This window comes from Scyliorhinus torazame, chromosome X, assembly GCF_047496885.1.
Source record: "Scyliorhinus torazame isolate Kashiwa2021f chromosome X, sScyTor2.1, whole genome shotgun sequence".
Taxonomy (NCBI): Eukaryota; Metazoa; Chordata; class Chondrichthyes; order Carcharhiniformes; family Scyliorhinidae; genus Scyliorhinus; species Scyliorhinus torazame.
This window is the reverse complement of record NC_092738.1, coordinates 2,513,671-2,533,670: the sequence shown is the minus strand read 5'-3', so window position 1 is coordinate 2,533,670 and position 20,000 is coordinate 2,513,671. Positions and strand designations below refer to the sequence as shown.

Below are 20,000 nucleotides of genomic sequence, written 5' to 3'. Positions count from 1 at the left end.
GCTCTCTCTCCCTGTCTCGCTCTCTCTCCCTGTCTCGCTCGCTCTCCCTGTCTCGCTCGCTCTCCCTGTCTCGCTCTCTCTCCCTGTCTCGCTCTCTCTCTGTCTCGCTCTCTCTCTGTCTCGCTCTCTCTGTCTCGCTCTCTCTCTCTGTCTCGCTCTCTCTCTGTCTCGCTCTCTCTCTGTCTCGCTCTCTCTCTGTCTCGCTCTCTCTCCCTGTCTCGCTCTCTCTCCCTGTCTCGCTCTCTCTCTGTCTCACTCTATCTCTCTGTCTCGCTCTCTCTCTCTGTCTCGCTCTCTCTCTCTGTCTCGCTCTCTCTCCCTGTCTCGCGCTCTCTCTCCCTGTCTCGCGCTCTCTCTCCCTGTCTCGCGCTCTCTCTCCCTGTCTCGCGCTCTCTCTCCCTGTCTCGCGCTCTCTCTCCCTGTCTCGCGCTCTCTCTCCTGTCTCGCGCTCTCTCTCCCTGTCTCGCGCTCTCTCTCCTGTCTCGCGCTCTCTCTCCCTGTCTCGCGCTCTCTCTCCCTGTCTCGCGCTCTCTCTCCCTGTCTCGCGCTCTCTCTCCTGTCTCGCGCTCTCTCTCCCTGTCTCGCGCTCTCTCTCCCTGTCTCGCGCTCTCTCTCCCTGTCTCGCGCTCTCTCTCCCTGTCTCGCGCTCTCTCTCCCTGTCTCGCGCTCTCTCTCCCTGTCTCGCGCTCTCTCTCCCTGTCTCGCGCGCTCTCTCCCTGTCTCGCGCGCTCTCTCCCTGTCTCGCGCGCTCTCTCCCTGTCTCGCGCGCTCTCTCCCTGTCTCGCGCTCTCTCCCTGTCTCGCGCGCTCTCTCCTGTCTCGCGCGCTCTCTCCCTGTCTCGCGCTCTCTCTCCCTGTCTCGCGCTCTCTCCCTGTCTCGGCTCTCTCCCTGTCTCGGCTCGTCTCGCTCTCTCCCTGTCTCGCGCGCTCTCTCCCTGTCTCGCGCGCTCTCTCCCTGTCTCGCGCGCTCTCTCCCTGTCTCGCGCGCTCTCTCCCTGTCTCGCGCGCTCTCTCTCTCCCTGTCTCGCGCGCTCTCTCCCTGTCTCGCGCGCTTCTCCTGTCTCGCGCTCTCTGTGTCTCGCGCGCTCTCTCCCTGTCTCGCGCGCTCTCTCCCTGTCTCGCGCGCTCTCTCCCTGTCTCGCGCGCTCTCTCCCTGTCTCGCGCGCTCTCTCCCTGTCTCGCGCGCTCTCTCCCTGTCTCGCGCGCTCTCTCCCTGTCTCGCGCGCTCTCTCCCTGTCTCGCGCGCTCTCTCCCTGTCTCGCGCGCTCTCTCCCTGTCTCGCGCGCTCTCTCCCTGTCTCGCGCGCTCTCTCCCTGTCTCGCGCGCTCTCTCCCTGTCTCGCGCGCTCTCTCCCTGTCTCGCGCGCTCTCTCCCTGTCTCGCGCGCTCTCTCCCTGTCTCGCGCGCTCTCTCCCTGTCTCGCGCGCTCTCTCCCTGTCTCGCGCGCTCTCTCCCTGTCTCGCGCGCTCTCTCCCTGTCTCGCGCGCTCTCTCCCTGTCTCGCGCTCTCTCTCCCTGTCTCGCGCGCTCTCTCCCTGTCTCGCGCGCTCTCTCTCCCTGTCTCGCGCTCTCTCTCCCTGTCTCGCGCTCTCTCTCCCTGTCTCGCGCTCTCTCTCCCTGTCTCGCGCTCTCTCTCCCTGTCTCGCGCTCTCTCTCCCTGTCTCGCGCTCTCTCTCCCTGTCTCGCGCTCTCTCTCCCTGTCTCGCGCTCTCTCTCCCTGTCTCGCGCTCTCTCTCCCTGTCTCGCGCTCTCTCTCCCTGTCTCGCGCTCTCTCTCCCTGTCTCGCGCTCTCTCTCCCTGTCTCGCGCTCTCTCTCCCTGTCTCGCGCTCTCTCTCCCTGTCTCGCGCTCTCTCTCCTGTCTCGCGCTCTCTCTCCCTGTCTCGCGCTCTCTCTCCCTGTCTCGCGCTCTCTCTCCCTGTCTCGCGCTCTCTCTCCCTGTCTCGCGCTCTCTCTCCCTGTCTCGCGCTCTCTCTCCCTGTCTCGCGCTCTCTCTCCCTGTCTCGCGCTCTCTCTCCCTGTCTCGCGCTCTCTCTCCCTGTCTCGCGCTCTCTCTCCCTGTCTCGCGCTCTCTCTCCCTGTCTCGCGCTCTCTCTCCCTGTCTCGCGCTCTCTCTCCCTGTCTCGCGCTCTCTCTCCCTGTCTCGCGCTCTCTCTCCCTGTCTCGCGCTCTCTCTCCCTGTCTCGCGCTCTCTCTCCCTGTCTCGCGCTCTCTCTCCCTGTCTCGCGCTCTCTCTCCCTGTCTCGCGCTCTCTCTCCCTGTCTCGCGCTCTCTCTCCCTGTCTCGCGCTCTCTCTCCCTGTCTCGCGCTCTCTCTCCCTGTCTCGCGCTCTCTCTCCCTGTCTCGCGCTCTCTCTCCCTGTCTCGCGCTCTCTCTCCCTGTCTCGCGCTCTCTCTCCCTGTCTCGCGCTCTCTCTCCCTGTCTCGCGCTCTCTCTCCCTGTCTCGCGCTCTCTCTCCCTGTCTCGCGCTCTCTCTCCTGTCTCGCGCTCTCTCTCCCTGTCTCGCGCTCTCTCTCCCTGTCTCGCGCTCTCTCTCCCTGTCTCGCGCTCTCTCTCCCTGTCTCGCGCTCTCTCTCCCTGTCTCGCGCTCTCTCTCCCTGTCTCGCGCTCTCTCTCCCTGTCTCGCGCTCTCTCTCCCTGTCTCGCGCTCTCTCTCCCCTGTCTCGCGCTCTCTCTCCCTGTCTCGTGTCTCGCGCTCTCTCTCCCTGTCTCGCGCTCTCTCTCCCTGTCTCCGCGCTCTCTCTCCCTGTCTCGCGCTCTCCTCTCCCTCGCTCCCTCGCGCTCTCTCTCCCTGTCTCGCGCTCTCTCTCCCTGTCTCGCGCTCTCTCTCCCTGTCTCGCGCTCTCTCTCCCTGTCTCGCGCTCTCTCTCCCTGTCTCGCGCTCTCTCTCCCTGTCTCGCGCTCTCTCTCCCTGTCTCGCGCTCTCTCTCCCTGTCTCGCGCTCTCTCTCCCTGTCTCGCGCTCTCTCTCCCTGTCTCGCGCTCTCTCTCCCTGTCTCGCGCTCTCTCTCCCTGTCTCGCGCTCTCTCTCCCTGTCTCGCGCTCTCTCTCCCTGTCTCGCGCTCTCTCTCCTGTCTCGCGCTCTCTCTCCCTGTCTCGCGCTCTCTCTCCCTGTCTCGCGCTCTCTCTCCCTGTCTCGCGCTCTCTCTCCTGTCTCGCGCTCTCTCTCCCTGTCTCGCGCCTCTCTCTCCCTGTCTCGCGCTCTCTCTCCCTGTCTCGCGCTCTCTCTCCCTGTCTCGCGCTCTCTCTCCCTGTCTCGCGCTCTCTCTCCCTGTCTCGCGCTCTCTCTCCCTGTCTCGCGCTCTCTCTCCCTGTCTCGCGCTCTCTCTCCCTGTCTCGCGCTCTCTCTCCCTGTCTCGCGCTCTCTCTCCCTGTCTCCGCGCTCTCTCTCCCTGTCTCGCGCTCTCTCTCCCTGTCTCGCGCTCTCTCTCCCTGTCTCGCGCTCTCTCTCCCTGTCTCGCGCTCTCTCTCCCTGTCTCGCGCTCTCTCTCCCTGTCTCGCGCTCTCTCTCCCTGTCTCGCGCTCTCTCTCCCTGTCTCGCGCTCTCTCTCCCTGTCTCGCGCTCTCTCTCCCTGTCTCGCGCTCTCTCTCCCTGTCTCGCGCTCTCTCTCCCTGTCTCGCGCTCTCTCTCCCTGTCTCGCGCTCTCTCTCCCTGTCTCGCGCTCTCTCTCCCTGTCTCGCGCTCTCTCTCCCTGTCTCGCGCTCTCTCTCCTGTCTCGCGCTCTCTCTCCTGTCTCGCGCTCTCTCTCTCCCTGTCTCGCGCTCTCTCTCCCTGTCTCGCGCTCTCTCTCCCTGTCTCGCGCTCCTCTCTCCCTGTCTCGCGCTCTCTCTCCCTGTCTCGCGCTCTCTCTCCCTGTCTCGCGCTCTCTCTCCCTGTCTCGCGCTCTCTCTCCCTGTCTCGCGCTCTCTCTCCCTGTCTCGCGCTCTCTCTCCCTGTCTCGCGCTCTCTCTCCTGTCTCGCGCTCTCTCTCCCTGTCTCGCGCTCTCTCTCCTGTCTCGCGTTCTCTCCCTGTCTCGCGCTCTCTCTCCCTGTCTCGCGCTCTCTCTCCCTGTCTCGCGCGCTCTCTCCCTGTCTCTGCGCGCTCTCTCCCTGTCTCGCGCGCTCTCTCCCTGTCTCGCGCTCTCTCTCCCTGTCTCGCGCTCTCTCTCCCTGTCTCGCGCTCTCTCTCCCTGTCTCGCGCTCTCTCTCCCTGTCTCGCGCTCTCTCTCCCTGTCTCGCGCGCTCTCTCCCTGTCTCGCGCTCTCTCCCTGTCTCGCGCTCTCTCTCCCTGTCTCGCGCTCTCTCTCCCTGTCTCGCGCTCTCTCTCCCTGTCTCGCGCTCTCTCTCCCTGTCTCGCGCTCTCTCTCCCTGTCTCGCGCTCTCTCTCCCTGTCTCGCGCTCTCTCTCCCTGTCTCGCGCTCTCTCTCCCTGTCTCGCGCTCTCTCTCCCTGTCTCGCGCTCTCTCTCCCTGTCTCGCGCTCTCTCTCCCTGTCTCGCGCTCTCTCGCTCCCTGTCTCGCGCTCTCTCTCCCTGTCTCGCGCTCTCTCTCCCTGTCTCGCGCTCTCTCTCCCTGTCTCGCGCTCTCCGTCTCCCTGTCTCGCGCTCTCTCTCCCTGTCTCGCGCTCTCTCTCCCTGTCTCGCGCTCTCTCCTCCCTGTCTCGGCTGCGCTCTCTCCCTGTCTCGCGCGCTCTCTCCCTGTCTCGCGCTCTCTGTCTCGCTCTCTCCCTGTCTCGCGCTCTCTCTCCCTGTCTCGCGCTCTCTCTCCCCTGTCTCGCGCTCTCTCTCCCTGTCTCGCGCTCTCTCTCCCTGTCTCTCGCGCTCTCTCTCCCTGTCTCGCGCTCTCTCTCCTGTCTCGCGCTCTCTCTCCTCCTCGTCTCGCGCTCTCTCTCCCTGTCCTCGCGCTCTCTCTCCCTGTCTCGCGCTCTCTCTCTCCTGTCTCGCGCTCGTCTCTCCCTGTCTCGCGCTCTCTCTCCCTGTCTCGCGCTCTCCCTCCCTGTCTCGCGCTCTCCCTCCCTGTCTCTCGCTCTCCCTCCCTGTCTCGCGCTCTCCCTCCTGTCTCGCGCTCTCCTCCCTGTCTCGCGCTCTCCCTCCCTGTCTCGCGCTCTCCCTCCCTGTCTCGCGCTCTCCCTCCCCTGTCTCGCGCTCTCCCTCCCTGTCTCGCGCTCTCCCTCCCTGTCTCGCGCTCTCCCTCCCTGTCTCGCGCTCTCTCCTCCTGTCTCGCGCTCTCCCTCCCTGTCTCGCGCTCTCCCTCCCTGTCTCGCGCTCTCCCTCCTGTCTCGCGCTCTCCTCCCTGTCTCGCGCTCTCCCTCCCTGTCTCGCGCTCTCCCTCCCTGTCTCGCGCTCTCCCTCCCTGTCTCGCGCTCTCCCCTCCCTGTCTCGCGCTCTCCCTCCCTGTCTCGCGCTCTCTCCCTCCTGTCTCGCGCTCTCTCTCCCTGTCTCGCGCGCTCTCTCCCCTGTCTCGCGCGCTCTCTCCCTGTCTCGCGCGCTCTCTCCCTGTCTCGCGCTCTCTCTCCCTGTCTCGCGCTCTCTCTCCCTGTCTCGCGCTCTCTCTCCTGTCTCGCGCTCTCTCTCCTGTCTCGCTCGCTCTCTCCCTGTCTCGCGCGCTCTCTCCCTGTCTCGCGCGCTCTCTCCCTGTCTCGCGCTCTCTCTCCCTGTCTCGCGCTCTCTCTCCCTGTCTCGCGCTCTCTCTCCCTGTCTCGCGCTCTCTCTCCCTGTCTCGCGCTCTCTCTCCCTGTCTCGCGCTCTCTCTCCCTGTCTCGCGCTCTCTCTCCCTGTCTCGCGCTCTCTCTCCCTGTCTCGCGCTCTCTCTCCCTGTCTCGCGCTCTCTCTCCTGTCTCGCGCTCCTCTCCCTGTCTCGCGCTCTCTCTTCCCTGTCTCGCGCGCTCTCTCCTGTCTCGCGCGCTCTCTCCCTGTCTCGCGCTCTCTCTCCCTGTCTCGCGCTCTCTCTCCCTGTCTCGCGCTCTCTCTCCCTGTCTCGCGCTCTCTCTCTCCCTGTCTCGCGCTCTCTCTCCCTGTCTCGCGCGCTCTCTCCCTGTCTCGCGCGCTCTCTCCCTGTCTCGCGCGCTCTCTCCCTGTCTCGCGCTCTCTCTCCCTGTCTCGCGCTCTCTCTCCCTGTCTCGCGCTCTCTCTCCCTGTCTCGCGCTCTCTCTCCCTGTCTCGCGCTCTCTCTCCCTGTCTCGCGCTCTCTCTCCCTGTCTCGCGCTCTCTCTCCCTGTCTCGCGCTCTCTCTCAGGTTGTAGGGGCTGGAGGAGGTTACAGAGATAGGGAGGGGTGTAGGGGGCTGGAGGAGGTTACAGAGATAGGGAGGGGTGTAGGGGGCTGGAGGAGGTTACAGAGATAGGGAGGTGTAGGGGACTGGAGGAGGTTACAGAGATAGGGAGGGGTGTAGGGGGGCTGGAGGAGGTTACAGAGATAGGGAGGGGGTGTAGGGGGCTGGAGGAGGTTACAGAGATAGGGAGGGTTGTACGGGGCTGGAGGAGGATACAGAGATAGGGAGGGTGTAGGGGGCTGGAGGAGGTTACAGATATAGGGAGGGGTGTAGGGGGACTGGAGGAGGTTACAGATATAGGGAGGGGTGTAGGGGGACTGGAGGAGGTTACAGAGATAGGGAGGGGGTGTAGGGGGGCTGGAGGAGGTTACAGAGATAGGGAGGGGTGTAGGGGCTGGAGGAGGTTACAGAGATAGGGAGGGGTGTAGGGGGGCTGGAGGAGGTTACAGAGATAGGGAGGGGTGTAGGGGCTGGAGGAGGTTACAGGGATGGGGAGGGGTGTAGGGGATGGAGAAGGGTTACAGAGATAGGAGGGTTGTAGGGGACTGGAGGAGGTTACAGAGATAGGGAGGGGTGTAGGGGCTGGAGGAGGTTACAGAGATAGGGAGGGGTGTAGGGGCTGGAGGAGTACAGAGATAGGGAGGGGTGTAGGGGGGCTGGAGGAGTGTTACAGAGATAGGGAGGGGTGTAGGGGGCTGGAGGAGGTTACAGAGATAGGGAGGGGTGTAGGGGACTGGAGGAGGTTACAGATATAGGGAGGGGTGTAGGGGGACTGGAGGAGGTTACAGATATAGGGAGGGGTGTAGGGGCTGGAGGAGGTTACAGAGATAGGGAGGGGTGTAGGGGGGCTGGAGGAGGTTACAGAGATAGGGAGGGGTGTAGGGGGGCTGGAGGAGGTTACAGAGATAGGGAGGGGTGTAGGGGCTGGAGGAGGTTACAGAGATAGGGAGGGGTTGTAGGGGGGCTGGAGGAGGTTACAGAGATAGGGAGGGGGTGTAGGGGCTGGAGGAGGTTACAGGGATGGGGAGGGGGTGTAGGGGATGGAGGAGGTTACAGAGATAGGAGGGGGTGTAGGGGGCTGGAGGAGGTTACAGAGATAGGGAGGGGTGTATGGGGCTGGAGGAGGTTACAGAGATAGGGAGGGGTGTAGGGGCTGGGCGAGGTTACAGAGATAGGGAGGGGTGTAGGGGGCTGCAGGAGGTTACAGAGATAGGGAGGGTTGTAGGGGGCTGGAGGAGGTTACAGAGCTAGGGAGGGTGTAGGGGATGAGGAGGTTACAGAGATAGGGAGGGGTGTAGGGGGCTGCAGGAAGTTACAGAGATCGGAGGGGTGTAGGGGGCTGGAGGAGGTTACAGAGATAGGGAGGGGTGTAGGGGACTGGAGGAGGTTACAGAGATAGGGGGATGGAGGAGGTGACAGAGATAGGGAGGGGTGTAGGGGGCTGGAGGAGGTTACAGAGATAGGGAGGGGTGTAGGGGGATGGAGGAGGTTACAGAGATAGGGAGGGGTGTAGGGGCTGAAGGAGGTTACAGAGATAGGGAGGGGTGTAGGGGGCTGGAGGAGGTGATAGAGATAGGGTGGGGTGTAGGGGGGCTGGAGGAGGTTACAGAGATAGGGAGGGGGTGTAGGGGCTGGAGGAGGTTACAGAGATGGGGAGGTGTGTAGGGGCTGGAGGAGGTTACAGAGATGGGGAGGGTTGTAGGGGTCTGGAGGTGGTGATTAGAGATAGGGAGGGTTGACGGGGACTGGAGGAGGTTACAGAGATAGGGAGGGGTGTAGGGCTGGAGGAGGTTACAGAGATAGGGAGGGGTGTAGGGGCTGGAGGAGGTTACAGAGATAGGGAGGGTTGTAGGGGGGCAGGAGGAGGTTACAGAGATAGGGAGGGGTGTAGGGGCTGGAGGAGGTTACAGCGATAGGGAGGGTGTAGGGGGCTGGAGGAGGTTACAGAGATAGGGAGGGTGTAGGGGGCTGGAGGAGGTTACAGAGATATGGAGGGGTGTAGGGGCTGGAGGAGGTTACAGAGATAGGGAGAGGGGTGTAGGGACTGGAGGAGGTTACAGAGATAGGGAGGGGGTTGTAGTGGACTGAGGAGGTTACAGAGATAGGGAGGGTGTAGGGGACTGGAGGAGGTTACAGAGATAGGGAGGGGTGTAGGGGCTGGAGGAGGTTACAGAGATAGGGAGGGGTGTAGGAGGGCTGGAGGAGGTTACAGAGATAGGGAGGGTGTAGGGGGGCTGGAGGAGGTTACAGAGATAGGAGGGGTGTATGGGCTGGAGGAGGTTACAGAGATAGGGAGGGGTGTAGGGCTGGAGGAGGTTACAGAGATAGGGAGGGGTGTAGGAGGGCTGGAGGAGGTTACAGAGATAGGGAGGGGTGTAGGGGGCTGGAGGATGTTACAGAGATAGGGAGGGGTGTAGGGGGCTGGAGGAGGTTACAGAGATAGGGAGGTGTAGGGGGCTGGAGGAGGTTACAGAGATAGGGAGGGGTGTAGGGGGCTGGAGGAGGTTACAGAGATAGGGAGGGGTGTCGGGGGGCTGGAGGAGGTTACAGAGATAGGGAGGTGTGTAGGGGGCTGGAGGAGTTACAGAGATAGGGAGGGGTGTAGGGGCTGGAGGAGGTTACAGAGATAGGGAGGGGTGTAGGGGGCTGGAGGAGGTTACAGAGATAGGAGGGGTGTAGGGGGCTGGAGGAGGTTACAGAGATAGGGAGGGGTGTAGGGACTGGAGGAGGTTACAGAGATAGGGAGGGGTGTAGGGGGCTGGAGGAGGTTACAGAGATAGGGAGGGGTGTAGGGGGACTGGAGGAGGTACAGAGATAGGGAGGGGTGTAGGGGGCCTGGAGGAGGTTTCAGAGATAGGGAGGAGTGTAGGGGACTGGAGGAGGTTACAGAGATAGGGAGGGGTGTAGGGGCTGGAGGAGGTTACAGTGATAGGGAGGGGTGTAGGGGGTGGAGGAGGTTACAGAGATCGGGAGGGGTGTAGGGGTGGAGGAGGTTACAGAGATAGGGAGGGGTGTAGGGGGCTGGAGGAGGTTACAGAGATAGGGAGGGGTGTAGTGGACTGGAGGAGGTTACAGAGATAGGGAGGGGTGTAGGGGCTGGAGGAGGTTACAGAGATAGGAGGGGTGTAGGGGGGCTGAAGGAGGTACAGAGATAGGGAGGGGGTGTAGTGGACTGGAGGAGGTTACAGAGATAGGGAGGGTGTCGGGGCTGGAGGAGGTTACAGAGATAGGGAGGGGTGTAGGGGGCAGGAGGAGGTTACAGAGATAGGGAGGGCTGTGGGGGGCTGGAGGAGGTTACAGAGATAGGGAGGGGTGTAGGGGGCAGGAGGAGGTTACAGAGATAGGGAGGGGTGTGGGGGGCTGGAGGAGGTTACAGAGATGGGGAGGGGTGTAGGGGGCTGGAGGAGGTTACAGAGATAGGGAGGGGTGTCGGGGACTGGAGGAGGTTACAGAGATAGGGAGGGGTGTAGGGGGCTGGAGGAGGTTACAGAGATAGGGAGGGGTGTAGGGGCTGGAGGAGGTTACAGAGATAGGGAGGGGTGTAGGGGGCTGGAGGAGGTTACAGAGATTTTCATAGAATTTACAGTGCAGAAGGAGGCCATTCAGCCCATCGAGTCTGCACCGGCTCTTGGAAAGAGCACCCTATCCGAGGTCCACACCTCTACCCTATCCCCATAACCCAGTAACCCCACCCAACAAACACTACTGGCAATTTTGGACACTAAGGGCAATTTATCACGGCCAATCCACCTAACCTGCACATCTTTGGACTGCGGGAGGAAACCGGAGCACCCGGAGGAAACCCACGCACACACGGGGAGGATGTGCAGACTCCGCACAGACAGTGACCCAAGCCAGAATCGAACCTGGGACCCTGGAGCTGTGAAGCAATTGTGCTCTCCACAAGGCTACCGTGCTGGAGGAGGTTACAGAGATAGGGAGGGGTGTAGGGGGCTGGAGGAGGTTACAGAGATAGGGAGGGGGTGTGTAGGGGGCTTTAGTTCCATTAATCAATCTGGGTTTCCCCTCGAACACAGCTGGAAGACAGGCTGGAGAAATGGCTCCAAAAATCCATCGATTCTGGAGACTGGACACCAAACGCTCGCTTCATCACCCGCTCCTGGATCCGAGACGGCCTGAAACAACGGTGCATCACACGAGATCTGAAATGGGGGACACCCGTTCCTCTGGAGGAGTTCAAAGACAAGGTGCGGCCTTGTCCACGGGGTTAGATACAGAGTAAAGCTCCCTCTACACTGTCCCCATCAAACACTCCCAGGACAGGTACAGCACGGGGTTAGATACAGAGTAAAGCTCCCTCTACACTGTCCCCATCAAACACTCCCAGGACAGGTACAGCACGGGGTTAGATACAGAGTAAAGCTCCCCCTACACTGTCCCCATCAAACACTCCCAGGACTGGTACAGCACGGGGTTAGATACAGAGTAAAGCTCCCCCTACACTGTCCCCATCAAACACTCCCAGGACAGGTACAACACGGGTTTAGATACAGAGTAAAGCTCCCCCTACACTGTCCCCATCAAACACTCCCAGGACAGGTACAGCACGGGTTTAGATACAGAGTAAAGCTCCCTCTACACTGTCCCCATCAGACACTCCCAGGACAGGTACAGCACGGGGTTAGATACAGAGTAAAGCTCCCTCTACACAGTCCCCATCAGACACTCCCAGGACAGGTACAGCACGGGGTTAGATACAGAGTAAAGCTCCCTCTACACAGTCCCCATCAAACACTCCCAGGACAGGTACAGCACGGGGTTAGATACAGAGTAAAGCTCCCTCTACACTGTTCCCATCAGGCACTCCCAGGACAGGTACAGCATGGGGTTAGATACAGAGTAAAGCTCCCTCTACACTGTCCTCATCAAACACTCCCAGGACAGGTACAGCACGGGCTTAGATACAGAGTAAAGCTCCCCCTACACTGTCCCCATCAAACACTCCCAGGACAGGTACAGCACGGGGTTAGATACAGAATAAAGCTCCCTCTACACTGTCCCCATCAAACACTCCCAGGACAGGTACAGCACGGGGTTAGATACAGAGTAAAGCTCCCCCTACACTGTCCCCATCAAACACTCCCAGGACAGGTACAGCACGGGGTTAGATACAGAGTAAAGCTCCCTCTACACTGTCCCCATCAAACACTCCCAGGACAGGTACAGCACGGGGTTAGATACAGAGTAAAGCTCCCCCTACACTGTCCCCATCAAATACTCCCAGGACAGGTACAGCACGGGGTTAGATACAGAGTAAAGCTCCCTCTACACTGTCCCCATCAAACACTCCCAGGACAGGTACAGCACGGGGTTAGATACAGAGTAAAGCTCCCTCTACATTGTCCCCATCAAACACTCCCAGTACAGGTACAGCACGGGGTTAGATACAGAGTAAAGCTCCCCCTACACTGTCCCCATCAAACACTCCCAGGACAGGTACAACACGGGTTTACATACAGAGTAAAGCTCCCTCTACACAGTCCCCATCAAACACTCCCAGGACAGGTACAGCATGGGTTTAGATACAGAGTAAAGCTGCCTCTACACTGTCCCCATCAGACACTCCCAGGACAGGTACAGCATGGGGTTAGATACAGAGTAAAGCTCCCTCTACACTGTCCTCATCAAACACTCCCAGGACAGGTACAGCATGGGGTTAGATACAGAGTAAAGCTCCCTCGACACTGTCCCCATCAAACACTCCCAGGACGGGACAGCACGCGGTTAGATACAGAGTAAACCTCCCTCTACACTGTCCCCATCAAACACTCCCAGGACTGGTACAGCACGGGGTTAGATACAGAGTAAAGCTCCCTCTACACTGTCCCCGTCAAACACTCCCAGGACAGGTACAGCACGGGGTTAGATACAGAGTAAAGCTCCCTCTACACTGTCCCCATCAAACACTCCCAGGACAGGTACAGCACGGGGTTAGATACAGATTAAAGCTCCCTCTACACTGTCCCCATCAAACACACCCAGGACAGGTACTGCACAGGGTTAGATACAGAGTAAAGCTCCCTCTACACTGTCCCCATCAAACACTCCCAGGACAGGTACAGCACTGGGTTAGATACCGAGTAAAGCTCCCTCTACACTGTCCCCATCAAACACTCCCAGGACAGGTACAGCACGGGGTTAGAGAGTAAAGCTCCCTCTACACTGTCCCCATCAAACACTCCAAGGACAGGTACAGCACGGCGTTAGATACAGAGTAAAGCTCCCTCTACACTGTCCCCATCAAACACTCCCAGGACAGGTACAGCACCGGGTTAGATACAGAGTAAGCTCCCTCTACAGTGTCCCCATCAAACACTCCCAGGAAAGTTACAGCACGGGGTTAGATACAGAGTAAAACTCCCTCTACACTGTCCCCATCAAACACTCCCAGGACAGGTACAGCACGGGGTTAGATACAGAGTAAAGCTCCCTCTACACTGTCCCCATCAAACACTCCCAGGACAGGTACAGCACGGGGTTAGATACAGAGTAAGCTCCCTCTACAGTGTCCCCATCAAACACTCCCAGGAAAGTTACAGCACGGGGTTAGATACAGAGTAAAGCTCCCTCTACACTGTCCCTATCAAACACTCCCAGGACAGGTACAGCACTGGGTTAGGTACAGAGTAAAGCTCCCTCTACACTGTCCCCATCAAACACTCCCAGGACAGGTACAGCACGGGGTTAGAGAGTAAAGCTCCCTCTACACTGTCCCCATCAAACACTCCCAGGACAGGTACAGCACGGCGTTAGATACAGAGTAAAGCTCCCTCTACACTGTCCCCATCAAACACACCCAGGTCAGGTACAGCACGGGGTTAGATACAGAGTAAAGCTCCCTCTACACTGTCCCCATCAAACACTCCCAGGACAGGTGCAGCACGGGGTTAGATACAGAGTAAAGCTCCCTCTACACTGTCCCCATCAAACACTCCCAGGACAGGTACAGCACGGGGTTAGATACAGAGTAGAGCTCCCTCTACACTGTCCCCATCATACACTCCCAGGACAGGTACAGCACGGGGTTAGATACAGAGTAAGCTCCCTCTACAGTGTCCCCGTCAAACACTCCCAGGAAAGTTACAGCACGGGGTTAGATACAGAGTAAAGCTCCCTCTACACTGTCCCTATCAAACACTCCCAGGACAGGTACAGCACGGGGTTAGATACAGAGTAAAGCTCCCTCTACACTGTCCCCATCAAACACTCCCAGGACAGGTACAGCACGGGGTTAGATACAGAGTAGAGCTCCCTCTACACTGTCCCCATCAAACACTCCCAGGACAGGTACAGCACTGGGTTAGGTACAGAGTAAAGCTCCCTCTACACTGTCCCCATCAAACACTCCCAGGACAGGTACAGCACGGGGTTAGAGAGTAAAGCTCCCTCTACACTGTCCCCATCAAACACTCCCAGGACAGGTACAGCACGGCGTTAGATACAGAGTAAAGCTCCCTCTACACTGTCCCCAACAAACACTCCCAGGACAGGTACAGCACGGGGTTAGATACAGAGTAAAGCTCCCTCTACACTGTCCCCATCAAACACTCCCAGGACAGGTACAGCACGGCGTTAGATACAGAGTAAAGCTCCCTCTACACTGTCCCCATCAAACACTCCCAGGACAGGTACAGCACGGGGTTAGATACAGAGTAAGCTCCCTCTACAGTGTCCCCATCAAACACTCCCAGGAAAGTTACAGCACGGGGTTAGATACAGAGTAAAGCTCCCTCTACACTGTCCCTATCAAACACTCCCAGGACAGGTACAGCACGGGGTTAGATACAGAGTAAAGCTCCCTCTACACTGTCCCCATCAAACACTCCCAGGACAGGTACAGCACGGGGTTAGATACAGAGTAGAGCTCCCTCTACACTGTCCCCATCAAACACTCCCAGGACAGGTACAGCACGGGGTTAGATACAGAGTAGAGCTCCCTCTACACTGTCCCCATCAAACACTCCCAGGACAGGTACAGCACGGGGTTAGATACAGAGTAAAGCTCCCTCTACACTGTCCCCATCAAACACTCCCAGGACAGGTACAGCACGAGGTTAGATACAGAGTAAAGCTCCCTCTACACTGTCCCCATCAAACACTCCCAGGACAGGTACAGCACGGGGTTAGATACAGAGTAAAGCTCCCTCTACACTGTCCCCATCAAACACTCCCAGGACAGGTACAGCACGGCGTTAGATACAGAGTAAAGCTCCCTTTACACTGTCCCCATCAAACACTCCCAGGACAGGTACAGCACCGGGTTAGATACAGAGTAGAGCTCCCTCTACACTGTCCCCATCAAACACTCCCAGGACAGGTACAGCACGGGGTTAGATACAGAGTAAGCTCCCTCTACAGTGTCCCCATCAAACACTCCCAGGAAAGTTACAGCACGGGGTTAGATACAGAGTAAAGCTCCCTCTACACTGTCCCTATCAAACACTCCCAGGACAGGTACAGCACGGGGTTAGATACAGAGTAAAGCTCCCTCTACACTGTCCCCATCAAACACTCCCAGGACAGGTACACACGGGGTTAGATACAGAGTAGAGCTCCCTCTACACTGTCCCCATCAAACACTCCCAGGAAAGGTACAGCACGGGGTTAGATACAGAGTAAAACTCCCTCTACACTGTCCCCATCAAACACTCCCAGGACAGGTACAGCACGGGGTTAGATACAGAGTAAAGCTCCCTCTACACTGCCCCCATCAAACACTCCCAGGACAGGTACAGCACGGGGTTAGATACAGAGTAAATCTCCCTCTACACTGTCCCCATCAAACACTCCCAGGACAGGTACAGTACGGGGTTAGATACAGAGTAAAGCTCCCTCTACACTGTCCCCATCAAACACTCCCAGGACAGGTACAGTACGGGGTCAGATACAGAGTAAAGCTCCCTCTACACTGTCCCCATCAAACACTCCCAGGACAGGTACAGTACGGGGTCAGATACAGAGTAAAGCTCCCTCTACACTGTCCCCATCAAACACTCCCAGGACAGGTACAGCACGGGGTTAGATACAGAGTAAGCTCCCTCTACAGTGTCCCCATCAAACACTCCCAGGAAAGTTACAGCACGGGGTTAGATACAGAGTAAAGCTCCCTCTACACTGTCCCTATCAAACACTCCCAGGACAGGTACAGCACTGGGTTAGGTACAGAGTAAAGCTCCCTCTACACTGTCCCCATCAAACACTCCCAGGACAGGTACAGCACGGGGTTAGAGAGTAAAGCTCCCTCTACACTGTCCCCATCAAACACTCCCAGGACAGGTACAGCACGGCGTTAGATACAGAGTAAAGCTCCCTCTACACTGTCCCCATCAAACACTCCCAGGTCAGGTACAGCACGGGGTTAGATACAGAGTAAAGCTCCCTCTACACTGTCCCCATCAAACACTCCCAGGACAGGTACAGCACGGGGTTAGATACAGAGTAAAGCTCCCTCTACACTGTCCCCATCAAACACTCCCAGGACAGGTACAGCACGGGGTTAGATACAGAGTAGAGCTCCCTCTACACTGTCCCCATCAAACACTCCCAGGGCAGGTACAGCACGGGGTTAGATACAGAGTAAGCTCCCTCTACAGTGTCCCCATCAAACACTCCCAGGAAAGTTACAGCACGGGGTTAGATACAGAGTAAAGCTCCCTCTACACTGTCCCTATCAAACACTCCCAGGACAGGTACAGCACGGGGTTAGATACAGAGTAAAGCTCCCTCTACACTGTCCCCATCAAACACTCCCAGGACAGGTACAGCACGGGGTTAGATACAGAGTAGAGCTCCCTCTACACTGTCCCCATCAAACACTCCCAGGACAGGTACAGCACGGGGTTAGATACAGAGTAAAGCTCCCTCTACACTGTCCCCATCAAACACTCCCAGGACAGGTACAGCACGGTGTTAGATACAGAGTAGAGCTCCCTCTACACTGTCCCCATCAAACACTCCCAGGAAAGGTACAGCACGGGGTTAGATACAGAGTAAAGCTCCCTCTACACTGCCCCCATCAAACACTCCCAGGACAGGTACAGCACGGGGTTAGATACAGAATAAAACTCCCTCTACACTGTCCCCATCAAACACTCCCAGGACAGGTACAGCACGGGGTTAGATACAGAGTAAAGCTCCCTCTACACTGCCCCCATCAAACACTCCCAGGACAGGTACAGCATGGGGTTAGATACAGAGTAAAGCTCCCTCTACACTGTCCCCATCAAACACTCCCAGGAAAGGTACAGCACGGGGTTAGATACAGAGTAAAGCTCCCTCTACAGTGTCCCCATCAAACACTCTCAGGACAGGTACAGCACGGGGTTAGATACAGAGTAAAGATCCCTCTACACTGTCCCCATCAAACACTCCCAGGACAGGTACAGCACGGGGTTAGATACAGAGTAAAGCTCTCTCTACACTGTCCCCATCAAACACTCCCAGGACAGGTACAGCACGGGGTTAGATACAGAGTAAAGCTCTCTCTACACTGTCCCCATCAAACACTCCCAGGACAGGTACAGCACGGGGTTAGATACAGAGTAAAGCTCCCTCTACATTGTCCCCATCAAACACTCCCAGGACAGGTACAGCACGGGGTTAGATACAGAGTAAAGCTCCCTCTACATTGTCCCCATCAAATACTCCCAGGACAGGTACAGCACGGCGTTAGATACAGAGTAAAGCTCCCTCTACACTGTCCCCATCAAACACTCCCAGGTCAGGTACAGCACGGGGTTAGATACAGAGTAAAGCTCCCTCTACACTGTCCCCATCAAACACTCCCAGGACAGGTACAGCACGGGGTTAGATACAGAGTAAAGCTCCCTCTACACTGTCCCCATCAAACACTCCCAGGACAGGTACAGCACGGGGTTAGATACAGAGTAGAGCTCCCTCTACACTGTCCCCATCAAACACTCCCAGGGCAGGTACAGCACGGGGTTAGATACAGAGTAAGCTCCCTCTACAGTGTCCCCATCAAACACTCCCAGGAAAGTTACAGCACGGGGTTAGATACAGAGTAAAGCTCCCTCTACACTGTCCCTATCAAACACTCCCAGGACAGGTACAGCACGGGGTTAGATACAGAGTAAAGCTCCCTCTACACTGTCCCCATCAAACACTCCCAGGACAGGTACAGCACGGGGTTAGATACAGAGTAGAGCTCCCTCTACACTGTCCCCATCAAACACTCCCAGGAAAGGTACAGCACGGGGTTAGATACAGAGTAAAGCTCCCTCTACACTGCCCCCATCAAACACTCCCAGGACAGGTACAGCACGGGGTTAGATACAGAATAAAACTCCCTCTACACTGTCCCCATCAAACACTCCCAGGACAGGTACAGCACGGGGTTAGATACAGAGTAAAGCTCCCTCTACACTGCCCCCATCAAACACTCCCAGGACAGGTACAGCATGGGGTTAGATACAGAGTAAAGCTCCCTCTACACTGTCCCCATCAAACACTCCCAGGAAAGGTACAGCACGGGGTTAGATACAGAGTAAAGCTCCCTCTACACTGTCCCCATCAAACACTCTCAGGACAGGTACAGCACGGGGTTAGATACAGAGTAAAGATCCCTCTACACTGTCCCCATCAAACACTCCCAGGACAGGTACAGCACGGGGTTAGATACAGAGTAAAGCTCTCTCTACACTGTCCCCATCAAACACTCCCAGGACAGGTACAGCACGGGGTTAGATACAGAGTAAAGCTCCCTCTACACTGCCCCCATCAAACACTCCCAGGACAGGTACAGCACGGGGTTAGATACAGAATAAAACTCCCTCTACACTGTCCCCATCAAACACTCCCAGGACAGGTACAGCACGGGGTTAGATACAGAGTAAAGCTCCCTCTACACTGCCCCCATCAAACACTCCCAGGACAGGTACAGCATGGGGTTAGATACAGAGTAAAGCTCCCTCTACACTGCCCCCATCAAACACTCCCAGGACAGGTACAGCACGGGGTTAGATACAGGGTAAAGCTCCCTCTACACTGTCCCCATCAAACACTCCCAGGAAAGGTACAGCACGGGGTTAGATACAGAGTAAAGCTCCCTCTACACTGTCCCCATCAAACACTCCCAGGACAGGTACAGCACGGGGTTAGATACAGAGTAAAGCTCCCTCTACACTGTCCCCATCAAACACTCTCAGGACAGGTACAGCACGGGGTTAGATACAGAGTAAAGATCCCTCTACACTGTCCCCATCAAACACTCCCAGGACAGGTACAGCACGGGGTTAGATACAGAGTAAAGCTCCCTCTACACTGTCCCCATCAAACACTCTCAGGACAGGTACAGCACGGGGTTAGATACAGAGTAAAGATCCCTCTACAATGTCCCCATCAAACACTCCCAGGACAGGTACAGCACGGGGTTAGATACAGAGTAAAGCTCTCTCTACACTGTCCCCATCAAACACTCCCAGGACAGGTACAGCACTGGGTTAGATACAGAGTAAAGCTCCCTCTACACTGTCCCCATCAAACATTCCCAGGACAGGTACAGCACGGGGTTAGATACAGAGTAAAGCTCCCTCTACATTGTCCCCATCAAACACTCCCAGGACAGGTACAGCACGGGGTTAGATACAGAGTAAAGCTCCGTCTACACTCCGCACTGTGTCTAATTCTGTCTGTATCTCCGATCGCAGGTATTCTATGTCTGGTTTGACGCCCCCATTGGTTATATCTCCATCACTGCTGATTACACTGAACACTGGGAGAAATGGTGGAAAAATCCAGACGAGGTAAAGGCTGGGAATTGTAACGTCGAGGCTTTTAACCCTGACCTGCCTCAACCTCCTCTTCCTCCTGTTCAAATTTCACACGCCGGATACACCCCTCCCTATCTCTGTAACCTCCTCCAGCCCCTACACCCCTCCCTATCTCTGTAACCTCCTCCAGTCCCCTACACCCCTCCCTATCTCTGTAACCTCCTCCAGTCCCCTACACCCCTCCATATCTCTGTAACCTCCTCCAGCCCCCTACACCCCTCCCTATCTCTGTAACCTCCTCCAGTCCCCTACACCCCTCCATATCTCTGTAACCGCCTCCAGCCCCCCTACTCCCCTCCCTATCTCTGTAACCTCCTCCAGTCCCCTACATCCACCCTATCTCTGTAACCTCCTCCAGCCCCCTACACCCCTCCCTATCTCTGTAACCTCCTCCAGCCCCCTACACCCTCCCTATCTCTGTAACCTCCTCCAGCCCCCTACACCCCTCCCTATCTCTGTAACCTCCTCCAGCCCCCTACACCCCTCCCTATCTCTGCAACCTCCTCCAGCCCCCTACACCCCTCCCTATCTCTGTACCCTCCTCCAGCCCCTACACCCCTCCCTATCTCTGTAACCTCCTCCAGCTCCCTACAACCCTCCCTATCTCTGTAACCTCCTCCAGCCCCCTACACCCCTCCCTATCTCTGTAACCTCCTCCATCCCCCTACACCCTCCCTATCTCTGTAACCTCCTCCAGCCCCCTACACCCCTCCCTATCTCTGTAACCTCCTCCAACCCCCTACACCCCTCCCTATCTCTGTAACCTCCTCCAGCCCCCACAACCCTCCCTATCTCTGTAACCTCCTCCAGCCCCCTACACCCCTCCCTATCTCTGTAACCTCCTCCAGCCCCCTACACCCCTCCCTATCTCTGTAACTTTCTCCAGCCCCCTACACCCCTCCCTATCTCTGTAACTTTCTCCAGCCCCCTACACCCTTCTCTAACT

At 57.8% G+C, this 20,000-nt stretch overlaps 1 protein-coding gene across 1 annotated transcript in view; it reads left to right on the top strand.

The window, feature by feature from the left end:
• Positions 1-20,000, top strand: part of mars1 (methionyl-tRNA synthetase 1) — an 83,044-nt gene that overhangs the window by 25,498 nt on the left and 37,546 nt on the right. The window contains exons 12-13 of the mRNA XM_072493610.1: positions 10,280-10,450; positions 18,932-19,027. Coding sequence (XP_072349711.1) covers positions 10,280-10,450; positions 18,932-19,027 — 267 coding nt within the window. The remainder of the gene's footprint in view (positions 1-10,279; positions 10,451-18,931; positions 19,028-20,000) is intronic.